The sequence below is a fragment of the Bos indicus x Bos taurus genome, chromosome 8 (assembly GCF_003369695.1).
Source record: "Bos indicus x Bos taurus breed Angus x Brahman F1 hybrid chromosome 8, Bos_hybrid_MaternalHap_v2.0, whole genome shotgun sequence".
NCBI lineage: Eukaryota > Metazoa > Chordata > Mammalia > Artiodactyla > Bovidae > Bos > Bos indicus x Bos taurus.
This window is the reverse complement of record NC_040083.1, coordinates 63195607-63208647: the sequence shown is the minus strand read 5'-3', so window position 1 is coordinate 63208647 and position 13041 is coordinate 63195607. Positions and strand designations below refer to the sequence as shown.

The 13041-nt window shown below is 45.2% G+C and overlaps 1 protein-coding gene across 2 annotated transcripts in view; it reads left to right on the top strand.

Moving 5' to 3' along the window:
* Nucleotides 1-13041, top strand: part of GABBR2 (gamma-aminobutyric acid type B receptor subunit 2) — a 369523-nt gene that overhangs the window by 262832 nt on the left and 93650 nt on the right. For both annotated transcript variants that reach the window (XM_027549741.1, XM_027549742.1), the window contains exon 8: nucleotides 3592-3652. In XM_027549741.1, the coding sequence (XP_027405542.1) occupies nucleotides 3592-3652 (61 nt within the window). The remainder of the gene's footprint in view (nucleotides 1-3591; nucleotides 3653-13041) is intronic.

Genomic DNA, 13041 nt, shown 5'->3' with positions numbered 1-13041 from the left:
CTGAGCAAGGGGACTCAAACTGCTGTGTGCCTTCACTTTGACCAGTGGATGTAGGCTGCGCCCAGGGAGGGACTTAACCTTAATCATCACCCTTCGAGCAACCCAGCAGCAGCCAAGATGCTAGGGAAATATGTCTGTATCCTGGGGACATCTGGTCACACACCACGGTGCTCACCACATCCCCTCCCAGAGGATAGAAGTAGAAGGGAAGTGTCTGCTGCCCGGCCACAGTGCTCAGGCACCTTGGCGACGCACTCTGGACTGGTCAGTGGGAGAGTGTGACCACCACTGGACTCTAAGTCACTGTCATTTCACACCTGGATGACCAGATGCCTGAGCCTCCCTCCCATGTCCCTACTCCCACTTTCTCTTCAAGAACCAGAGCAATCGTCTCAAATCTTAAATCAGATCATATTACTTCTTTGTTTAGGCTCCCCACCCTCATGGCTGTTCATTGCACTTAGCATCCCCTCCAGAGCCCAGGTGGGGCCCCCAGACTCTGCCTACCTTACCTCAATCCCCCTGCTGGCCCTTTCTGATCCTTCCCACCCGAAGGCCTCTGTCTTGGCCTTTGCCTTCGCCTGGAGTAGCTGCCTCTTGCCATGCAGGCCTCAGCTCTTATGTCCCCTCTTCAATGAGGTATTCCCTGGAAGTGTGTTAGTCGCTTAGTCATGTCTGACTCTTTGCGACCCCATGGACTATAGCCTGCCAGGCTCCTCTGTCCATGGCATTCTCCGGCAAGAATACTGGAGTGGATAACCATTCCCTTCTCTAGGGGATCTTCTTGACCCAGGGATCAAACCCAGGTCTCCTGCACTGCAGGCAGATTCTTTTACCATGTGAGCCACCAGACTCTCTCCACCGCCCAGGCACTGCCTTTTGATTTTCTTCACAGCACTCTTCAGTAACTGATGTGACCTCATTCATTTATTGGTGAATATGTTTTGCCTGTCTGTCCTAATCATATGTAAAGGTCTCTGAGAGCAGAAATCAGCACCTAAAAGAGGACTTGGCCTGGAGCAGGTAAATATTTGTGGAATGTTGTGAGTTGAGCACCTGCTCACATGGAGGACATCCATCAGGCAGAATTTCATGAACATCACCTGGTTGGCTTGTGGCCTTCCTCACTCATGTCCAGTCTTATCCAGGTGGGCTTGGCTGGGACGGTGGTCCCCATCCAGTCAGCCATGGTCAAGTTTGCAGAATTGGCATCAACTGTCAAACCCAGCAGATGCCATGGTCACAACCTTAGGAGAGAATCACATGTCGAATCTTCCTCAGAAGGGGGCTTAGCAAGCTTCACCGCCCTTCTCTGGTGCAGACCCTCGACATGGCCAGTTACCCACCCACGTGGCCACATTACTCTCAGTTACCACAGTCACAGAGCTCTCAGCTTTCTCCCTTTGAACACACAGTGGCCCATGTGGTTTGGAACTCAGTCACTTAGGGGCTGATGTTTCTGAGCTGTGAAGCCACCTTGGCTTAGGGCCCAACAGTTTACCCCTTTGCCAGCTAAAATCATGTGATGTTGAAAATGTCTTCCCAAAGGTTGGAAAGCTTCTTGGTGCTTGAAATCTTTTTTTATTTCAGCTCTCTGCTATGAAGTGTGTTTAGATAAAAATTACTGGTGCCATTTACTGAGTGCCTGTTGAGGACCAGGAGCTGTGCAGGGTCCATAACTCAGGTGCTCAGGGACTTGCCCGAGGGGGCCCTGAACCCAGCTTTGAGATACTGACACGCTGGCCTCCTTCCACTGCATTACCTGAAAAATTGAGATAGGAGGAGCTCCTGTTTACAAACATAGTTACTGTGAGAAAAATAAAATATGACAGACCTTACTTCCAAGATGAACTAGTTTTATCTAAAAAGTAAAGGAGAAAGGAAAAAAAGAAAAAAACCCAAAAGTGAAAGGAAATTCTTTCTCATTTCCGTCCTGTATTCCACTCCAGTATTAGTCCATCCACACATTGAATACCTTTCGATATACTTTTTTCATTTAATTAAGATTCTTCAGAATTTGTCCACATTTTATATCCAGAGCTCTTTGGAGTTCTTCAAAGCTTGGCAGAAGATGGTGAATTAGTTAGATGTCCACCTCTGTCAAACAAAGAAATGTCCTGTGAACAATATCTGCATCTTTTCCACCCTTGCAAAGTGGTCCATTTGCATAAAAGTGATCCTTTGGAAGATGTTCTATGTTTTTCAATCATCCCTAGAAATAAAATCACAGCTCCTGTCTCACCTTACGCTGAAGTGTTTTCACACTCCAGGGAATTGCTTACCGTCACCTGAATATAGAATTCGGTGGGCGTTAGTTTCAAACTGATACTACTCGCAGCTGTCTTCAGGATTTCAAAAAGGTGTCAAAGTAGCCTTAGAACGTGTCTCTCATTGCGACAACAGGTTGAGTGATTCTCTTTGTTCCAAAAGCTTCAGGGGCTCAGACTTTGGATTTCCACCATGGGAAGACATGTACTTTCTGTCACTTTCTCTTGAGAATTGCATAGAATCCATGGTATCGTCTGTGCTGTTCCCTGATGATGTAAGCTTATAACTGCTCGTAAAGCTGTGTACCCTTAAGACAATTCATTTTCTTAATTTCACGTTAATGGAAAGAATGGAAGAGGTTTATTTCTGGATCAGAAACAACATGCTGTGGTAAAGTTGCACAGGCCTTAAAATCAAACTCAGGTTTGAATCCAGCAGGCTCACTGGCAATGACCTTGGCATAACCTCCTTCAATCTCAGTTTCTTGATCTGTAAAATTAGAATCATCCCCCTTTCCACTCAAGTGTGTCATAAACGCTCATTGATATGACCTGTGTCAGTTTCCTTGCACGGTTGCAGAATTTTAGGTGGACCGTAAATAGACAAAGAGAGACCACACCCTCTCTAAATTTATGTTCCTGGCTTATTTAGCCCAGCATATGGAAGCCGGGTATCAGCCAGCAAAGCAGATGCAGCAGATGACTCTTGTCTTTAGCTCCTGGGGTCCCTAATGAGACAGCTGCCTGTGACACTAGTCAGGTCTCACTGGCTCAAGAAGCTTAATTTTGTGCTGCCCCATAGCCCAGTTATAATTGGGGCTGACATCACCACTCGCGAAGAACTTACAGAAACATTCTCTGTCCTTAATAAGAAATACAGGCCTCGACCCTGTATTCCTGTATCCCTTCTGACCCTTCAGATAAACAGCCTCAGCAAAGACCAGCATCTTTATGGGTGGGGCATGGGAGCAGAGCCAGGGCCAGGCACCAAGGGCTTCATCTCTTCCTCCATCTTTCCAACCACCCTGGAAGACCCTGTCCAGGGCACATGGGTGTTTAATAAATAGTCATGATGATAATGATGGTGCATATCTTGGCCTTAATATACATGTGTTGGTTTTATTATTTTGTGCTCCTCAAATTATCCAGATAAAGTCACAACCGTTCTAAAAACAATTAGCTTAATTTTGCATCTGTGGTTCCTCAGGAGTCTGCTCTTTCTCCAGTAATAATTGCATTCTACAATTAATGAATTTCAGTTGAGATCACTAGTGTTTGGGCTAATATGGCATTTCTTCTTTGTTCTTGTTTGTTTTGTTTTTAGGGTCAAGTTGTATTCCGGAACGGGGAGAGAATGGGGACCATTAAATTTACTCAATTTCAAGGTAGGCTTTTTTGATGCTTATTCTTTCTAGTTGATGAATTCTATATTCAGAGATGTTGTGTTTATGCAATAAAATATGTCAGAAGAAATGAAAGTACAATGTTCCAGATAAAAGAAGGCAAAGTCAATAGAAAATACTCTGTGAAAACATTAGTTTCAACTTATTTAGAATATTTTTTCTCAACTGCATAATTTCTCAGGGCTATTCAGTCTTTCCATATGACTCAGGCGCATGAATGTATGGGGAGTGGCAGTTAAGTCAGTGCCAGTATTCTGAGGAATCTGGCATTGTTTTAGCTTTTGATTACAGAGATTTTCAAACAGACGCTAAAGTTGAGATAATAGCACAGTGAACCTCATGTACTCATCACCCAGCTTCAACTGTTTTCTCTGTTTTGCCAGTCTTGGTTTATCTTGACTCGCCCCATCCCCCACCCCCCATTTTTTGCTATAATATTTTAAAACAGCTCCCAGACATTATCTCATTTCAATCTATAAATATCACAGTATGCATTTCTACTAGATAAGGACTTTTTAAAACATTACCGCAATCCTATTATTGTACCTTAAGCATTTAACATATTTTAATATGCTTATTCCAAGTCTATGTTGCTCCTCTAATTATTTTGAAAATGACTCTAATTGGTTTGTTAGGGAATCCACACAAGGTCCACTCATTGCATTTGGTTGATGTGTCTCTTTAGTCCCTTTTAATCTGTAATCTTCCCACACACACTATTTTCAGGCCATTTTTGTTTTATTTTGTTTTAAGAAAACGAATCATTTGTTCGATTTTCCTGGTGTCAGAATCAGAAGGGACCTCCGCAGCCATTCAGACAATGCTCCTCGTGTGACGAAGGGGAGATGGAGGCCCATAGGGCATCTGTGAGGAGCTGGGCCAGGTGTTCTGCCTGGAGGAACCTCGATTCAGCCTTTGATGGTCATTAGTAGGGTTGTTAGGCAGAACCATGAGACAGACCATTCATTAATGCAATGTTTTTCAGTATCTGAATGTTTCTGGAAAATCCAGAAATGAGCAGTGCCTTCTGTGTCCACTCATTTTGAGCAGATCCCAGAATCATCCAGGGAAAAGCAAGAAATGAAATCAAGTTATTCAGATCCATTCAGGCAAATCTCAACCAGATTCAGATCAATCAGGTGTTCTCTGGTACCACCGTTCCATAATGCGACTTTGTAGATCTACCCATTTGTCTTCCCGTGGCGGATAATTGAAACGCATGTCAGCTTTCTGGTGTGCACAAAAGATGTAATTTTAGGCAAACATAATTATTTTTCCATTTGTTAAGTCTTACTTCTTCATTGGCTGAACAATGTAAGCATCTTGGCAAAGATATACTTACTTTTTTTTTTGAGTGAGTGATTGCAGCTAAATTCTCTTGTCACATTTCCAGTTCTCAAATTATATCGTTCTGGGAGAATATTTTGTAAAATATTGATTGGCCAATCACAGCTACAAGTGAATGCCAATTTTATTGCCTTTTCCCCCCTGAATGTTAGGATTAGACACCAACTCCAGTGACTGGTTTTAGGCATTTGTAAAGAAAACATTGTAGCAAAGAGCAGTTCAGAGGTGAGTTGAAAACTATCTGAGCACAAGTCCAGTGTATAAGCATGTGACTCACCACTCTGAGTCACATGCCAGTGTCCTCATCTATAAAATAGGAATGTGATCCTATCTACCATCTTGGGATGTGGGAAGAGCTACATGACACGGCACAGAGAAACACGTGCATATCTTTCCTGCTCAGCAAGTAGTAGCTATCATGATTAGCTTTTACTCAAAAATTATGATACTTGCCTGGGGCAAATCCACATTTTCTTGGTGTGTTGAAACCTTCTGGGTGCCACTTTCTCTGCCTACCCTGAGCATGCGTGTGTGCTCAGTCACTTCAGTCGTGTCTGACTCTTTGTGATCCTATGGACTGTAGCCCACCAGGCTCCTCTGTCCATGGGATTCTTCAGGCAAGAATACTGGAGTGGGTTGTCGTGCCCTCCTCCAGGGGACTCTTCACGAGCCAGCGATCAAACCCATGTCTCCTTATGTCTCCTGCATTGGCAGGCAGGTTCTTTACCACAAGCACCATGTGGGAAGCCCGCCTACCTCTTAAGAGATGTTCCCAACCCTTAATGACATGTACAGTGTCACAAGTGCAGGGCCTTAGAAATGATTTCACCCCACTACTTCATGGTATAAATGGAGAAACTGAGGGAAGGGAGGTGTTCCACCCAGGGACACCCAACGGGCTGGTGGCAGAGCAGGGACTAGACCTCAGCTTTCCCCAAGTGCCAACCTCTGCGTGCTCAGATGCACACCTGTGCCCAACTGTCCTCCCTTTGCCACTTTAGTGTCCAACTTTTATTGACTCTCAGAGCCGGGCCTTGCAGATACTCCCATTTACATGTTTTTAAAACAGACACTGATTTTGTTGGCAGAGGATCCCGTGCTGGGAGCATGTTCACATCAGCACAACAGTTTTCCAAATTCATAGGATCTCAGATGTGCCTTACTGCCAGGATGGAGAGGCATTGATTTGTTGAGTAGGCTGCCCAAGTTGGAAGGGATCCTGGTTATCATCTTATTTCAGAGGGGAAACTAAGGCTCAGACATGGGAAGGAACTGGCTTTGGGACAGTGAGTTCGTTCCTTCACTCTTCTGGTTCACCTCCAAGATAGGCTGGCCTAGACTGTTTCTGGGACCTTTCTGGAATTTACCCAGAGGGTGGGCCTGACCTCTATCTTGGGGTTCAGTCAGTTCAGTTCAGTCGCTCAGTCGTGTCCGACTCTTTGCGACCCCATGAATCGCAGCACACCAGGCCTCCCTGTCCATCACCAACTCCCGGAGTTCACCCAGACTCACGTCCATCGAGTCAGTGATGCCATCCAGCAATCTCATCCTCTGTCGTCCCCTTCTCCTCCTGCCCCCAATCCCTCCCAGCATCAGAGTCTTTTCCAATGAGTCAGCTCTTCGCATGAGGTGGCCAAAGTACTGGAGTTTCAGCTTCAGCATCATTCCTTCCAAAGAAATCCCAGGGCTGATCTCCTTCAGAATGGACTGGTTGGATTTCCTGGCAGTCCAAGGGACTCTCAAGAGTCTTCTCCAACACCACAGTTCAAAAGCATCAATTCTTTGGCGCTCAGCTTTCTTCACAGTCCAACTCTCACATCCATACATGACCACTGGAAAAACCATAGCCTTGACTAGACGGACCTTTGTTGGCAAAGTAATGTCTCTGCTTTTGAATTAAGCTATCTAGGTTGGTCATAACTTTTCTTCCAAGGAGTAAGCGTCTTTTAAATTCATGGCTGCAGTCACCATCTGCAGTGATTTTGGAGCTCCAAAAACTAAAGTCTGACACTGTTTCCACTGTTTCCCCATCTATTTCCCATGAAGTGATGGGACCAGGTGCCATGATCTTAGTTTTCTGAATGTTGAGCTTTAAGCCAACTTTTTCACTCTCCTCTTTCATTTTCATCAAGAGGCTTTTTAGTTCCTCTTCACTTTCTGCCATAAGGGTGGTGTCATCTGCATATCTGAGGTTATTGACATTTCTCCCGGCAATCTTGATTCCAGCTTGTGCTTCTTCCAGTCCAGCGTTTCTCATGATGTACTCTGCATAGAAGTTAAATAAGCAGGGTGACAATATACAGCCTTGACGTACTCCTTTTCCTATTTGGAACCAGTCTGTTGTTCCATGTCCAGTTCTAACTGTTGCTTCCTGACCTGCATATAGGTTTCTCAAGAGGCAGGAATATAGATTTAAGGGACGAGATCTGATAGATAGAGTGCCTGATGAACTATGGACAGAGGTTCGTGACATTGTCCAGGAGACAGGGATCAAGACCATCCCCATGGAAAAGAAATGCAAAAAAGCAAAATGGCTGTCTGGGGAGGCCTTACAAATAGCTGTGAAAAGAAGAGAAGCGAAAAGCAAAGGAGAAAAGGAAAGATATAAACATCTGAATCCAGAGTTCCAAAGAATAGCAAGGAGAGATAAGAAAGCCTTCTTCAGCTATCAATGCAAAGAAATAGAGGAAAACAACAGAATGGGAAAGACTAGAGATCTCTTCAAGAAAATTAGAGATACCAAGGGAACATTTCATGCAAAGATGGGCTTGAAAAAGGACAGAAATGGTATGGACCTAACAGAAGCAGAAGATATTAAGAAGAGGTGGCAAGAATACACAGAAGAACTGTACAAAAAAGATCTTCACGACCCAGATAATCACGATGGTGTGATCACTGACCTAGAGCCAGACATCCTGGAATGTGAAGTCAAGTGGGCCTTAGAAAGTATCACTACGAACAAAGCTAGTGGAGGTGATGGAATTCCAGTTGAGCTATTTCAAATCCTGAAAGATGATGCTGTGAAAGTGCTGCACTCAATATGCCAGCAAATTTGGAAAACTCAGCAGTGGCCACAGGACTGGAAAAGGTCAGTTTTCATTCCAATCCCAAAGAAAGGCAATGCCAAAGAATGCTCAAACTACCGCACAATTGCACTCATCTCACACGCTAGTAAAGTAATGCTCAAAATTCTCCAAGCCAGGCTTCAGCAGTACATGAACCGTGAACTTCCAGATATGCAAGCTGGTTTTAGAAAAGGCAGAGGAACCGGAGATCAAATTGCCAACATCCGCTGGATCATGGAAAAAGGAAGAGAGTTCTAGAAAAACATCTATTTCTGCTTTATTGACTATGCCAAAGCCTTTGACTGTGTGGATCACAATCAACTGTGGACAATTCTGAAAGAGATGGGAATACCAGACCACCTGACCTCTTGAGAAACCTTGGGGTTACTAGATCCTAAATTGTCTCATGCCACTGACCTCAAAAAAGGCTTCTCAATGAGGTCGGTATGCTGTTTTCTGCTGTGCCCTTCAAGTCCTCCCTCTCCCTGTCTGTTTCTCTCTCCCTCACCTCCTGCCCTTTTAAGCGGGGACCGTGGCACAGCAGAGCTGACTTACAAATAGCCAGCCCCAGCAGTGGGGCTCCCTTTGCAGAGACACCCAGGCTGCCTCAGTGCTCGCTGGCAGGATCTTGGAAGTCGGCCCATCCCACCCTCCCTCTGAAGACCTTGAAAGATGCTGTTTTTGGCTTCTTGTTTATAAAGTTCCTGGTGCCTTCTAAACCCTTTTATCTGTTGTAGAGGAAGCATTTAGTAGGAGGCTCTGTTACCATCTTTGTAAAACTAAAACACAAAGTAGTTGGAAATGGGAGGCAGTTTAAGGAAAAAGATGAAAAGGAGAGCCAGGAATCCACGGTCCTGCTCGACTTTTTTATTCCAGAAGAGTAGGGTTGATATCGCAAGAGTGTGGCACACAGTAGACCCTGGTGCAAGTTTATTGAATTAATCTGCAGGCAAAAGACCTGAATTCAAGCCTGTGCTCAGAAGTTTACCAGCAATGTGACCCAGGGCAAGTCACTTCATCTCCCTAAGCCCCAGTTCCTTCTCTGGAAAATGGATGACGCTAATGCAACCCTGCCTGTCCCCTGGGGCTGGGCTGTATGAGATCTTGCTCTATAAATTCTGGGTGATAGGAAACTAGTCACCTCACTAGCATGCTGCCTCATTCCTGACTAGCTGTTGGTAAATGTTTGCTGAATTGGTGAGTGATTCAGCTCATGGAATTTTGAAAGCATGTGCATTTATTTGTGGTCTCCAGTGGCTTGAGTCTAGGCAGAATGTCTGACAAACAGCGGCTGATCTTGACAACAGAAGCATAAACCAAACCTACCTCACAATGGCAGCCACTGCTGTCCCAGGCTAGAGAAATGAACGTTTTTTTGCAAAGTTAGGAGTGCTGGATAGACAGAACTACCTCTAAAATAATGTGTCAGGGACCTCCTGGTCCCTCTTGAGGGTGAAACATTTTGAATCCAGAGAGGGATTCAAAGCCCAAGCATGACCTTCCTCACCCCTGGCTTTCCTCCATTCAGTCCATTTTCAAGACTTCCCAGTGACCTTACCTCCCAACAGGACAATCCTAGAGGGAGCAGGTGTGCCGGATGCCATCACTGTCCCACCCGTAGTCCCTGAGCATTCATGGTTCCAAACAATCATCTTATTAAGAGCACCTGTACTTTTCACCCTGTGCAAGGAGCAGGGCCAATATCCAGGGAGAGAATGCTTCCAGGGCAGCCCGGAGCTGGGCATGGATGAGGAGTAGAGGATAAATCCCCCAATGTCTTTCTTCCCTTGGTTGGAAACTCCCAAGAACCCCAAGGTGTGTCTGCTCTGTCTACTGAGGTCCCCATGGAATTGAGCCTCAGCTGGGCTCTCAGGAACCTGCTCATTAATGTACCTTGCCCTGGCTCCCTTCCCTTCCCTGTCTCACCTCTCCACACTCTATTAGAGTATTCAAGGATCACTCCCAAATAAATTACATGCACTCTCTCTCTTGTCCCAGGCACCCTTCTGAGGGATCGACCCATGGCTGTAGGTAAGGCAGGTATTAGTATCCCCTCACCACACACCTGGGGTGCAGTGGGCCTAACCCCCTTTCAACTCCAAGTTCAGAACCCCTCCCTCCAGGCCATTGCTGACTTGCACCAAATCACATGTAGATAAGGATGAATACTAGGGAATTGGCGCTTTTTTTCCCCATAAGAGAAGAAAGAATCCATGTTACTAATGAAGTCTAAACATGGCTCAGAATTTGCAGCAGGGAAGGAAGTTGAGTGAAGCCATGATTAGAGCCTTGTTTATGCTGTTCTTGGTGAAACCCCAGCATCTGCTGCTCTAACTCACCACCCCTGCCTTCATTAGGCCTGTTTGTAAGAATTCGGTGAATGACAATCTGCTTGAATTCTGCACTGCTTCTGTGCAGCATAAAGGACTCAGACTTTGGAGTTTTATACTTCAGCACCTGATCTGAAAGAATGGGGTCTTCCACCATCTAATGACATAATTGTCATTCAGAAGGTACCTATAAAATGCAGGCTTGTCCTCCCCACTTGCAAACATTAATTACCGTTTGGTCTTCAGGGTAACAGATATGGTTCTATTCAGTGTGCATTTCCTGAGCATCTGCCAGGTGCTTTACCAGCTCCTCTGGGAAAGCCAAGTTGAATAAGATACGGCCCCTCCCCGCAGGGGCTTCATAATCTCCCTGGCCAAGTGCCAGTGCCTATAAAGGAGGGAAGATAATTTCCAAGAACCTACTAGAAAACTTTCGGAGCTAGTTTGACTCCAGTTTGAAACTCAAGGCTGATTTTTAATATCTTTTTCCTTCTGTGAAGGCATGTATCATAGCCCTCTTCACTAAGCCGTTGGTTTGGAAAGAGCAGTTGGTTGGACTGCCTCTCAGCTTGACGTAGTTGAGTGGAGACATAGTCCACTAAACTGCAGGTTACACCTGAAGGGTTGTGGGTCAGCAGAAATGGAAGGACACAGATGAATATGGGCTCTTTCAGGCTGGAAGTCTGACCCTGAGCTTGATGCCTCTCATCCTCATGATCCAGGGCTTATTTTTCTTGGAGCTCAAGGAAGATGGCTTGGAAAGACAGACGTATTTAACAGACCTTGTCTTTCATTGAGCCACAAACTCTCCATGTTGAGGGGAACCCTGACTTTCCTTTACAGCATTGTCTCTGCTTGAAGGCCTCCAGTGACAGGGAACTTACCTCCTATCATGTGGAAAGTTTATGAGTTTCGAAGCAGGCATACCTAATCATTGCTAGCCACGCACTGTGGCTTAATCTTTCTGAGCCATCTTTTAGCACTTTTTTTAACACATTATTGACCAGGGGATTTTTGCAGAAACTAACACCTGTGGCTGGTGATTTGTTATGTAAGTGAGTATTGAAATATCTCCTGTGAATAACAGTTGGCTAAGAAAAGATGTGTTAATACCTCTCTGGTCAATAACAAGTTAAAGTAGTAAAATGAAAGGTTTTCCTTGCTTAAAAGTAATGATGAGAATCCACTGACATGAGGCTGTGAATGAGCCTGGCTCAATGACTAACGCAGATGAGAGCCGTGACAGCTACGGGCTTCCTGCTTCTCTCATGACAGTCTTCACAATGATCCCAGATTTACCATGTCCAGAACTGCTTGAGCAAGGTGCTGTCTTGCTTCCTCAGGACACACTTCACACTCCTCATTTGATGGAATGTTCTTATCACTGGTCCATGGAAGCCCTCTGCTTGTTTGTCTATACCTTTATTTCCCTTATTTATTCTCATCTGCCCCAAGAAAGGCAAGCATTCTAAGTGTTTAATGCATATCTTGTGTTTGTATGTGTCCTTGCAAAATGTGTATTGCGGTTTTGTGTGCATATTTTGACTCTGCATCAAGGCAACTGGATGTTTCTTTATTTTCCCACTCAGCACTTTGTTTTTGAGCTACTCCACATGGCCGAGTATACATCTAGGCCGTGGCCCTCACAGAACATAGCCTCCACTCCCCTGATGACACCACCTAGATCACCTTCAACTCCCTGGCTCCACACGTAGTGAGTGTCCTCGGACATGTTCCCTATGAACCCAGCTGGCGTTTCTTGAGGACAAATGCCCATGAGCTGAATTGTGGGGTCAGAAGGTGTGTCAACACTGAACATGCCTAAAATTTGCCAGACAGCTCTCAGAAATGTCCCTACCCACGCAGCTCCTACCAGCATGAGGAATTCCATGTCCCCACCTCCCACCCTCAGTTGGTGTTTCCCATCTCTCTCATTGTTTGCCAGTCTGAAGATATAAAGTAATATTATACTGTGGTTTTAAGTGTCATTTGTCCCTGATTACTGATGAGTTTGGGCATTTCTTCCTGTGCTTGTCAGCCATTTTTTGTTAATTGTCGGTTCTGATCCTTGGACCACTTTTATTTTGAGGGTATTGCCTTTTTCTTGTTGATCTGCAAGAGTTCCTCACATAATTTTGATTTCAGCTTCCTACTGGGGCTTTTCGGAGAAGGCAATGGCACCCTACTCCAATACTCTTGCCTGGAAAATCCCATGGACGGAGGAGCCTGGTAGGCTGCAGTCCATGGGGTCGCGAAGAGTCGGACATGACTGAGCGACTTCACTTTCACTTTTCACTTTCATGCATTGGAGAAGGAAATGGCAACCCACTCCAGCGTTCTTGCCTGGAGAATCCCAGGGACAGGGGAGCCTGGTGGGCTGCCGTCTATGGGGTCGCACAGAGTCGGACACGACTGAAGCAACTTAGCAGCAGCAGCAGCAGCATTGGGGCTTTAGGCTTTGCAAACATCTTCTCCCGTTCAGTCATTTGTCTCTAAACTTAAAGTCCCTGATGAACGGAAGTTCTTAATTTTGACGTGCTAATTTTCATTCTTTTTTTTTTTTGACCCTATGGTTTGGGCTTTTGAAGTTTCTCAATGGTCATTTCGTGGCATCAGCATGGCACAGGGG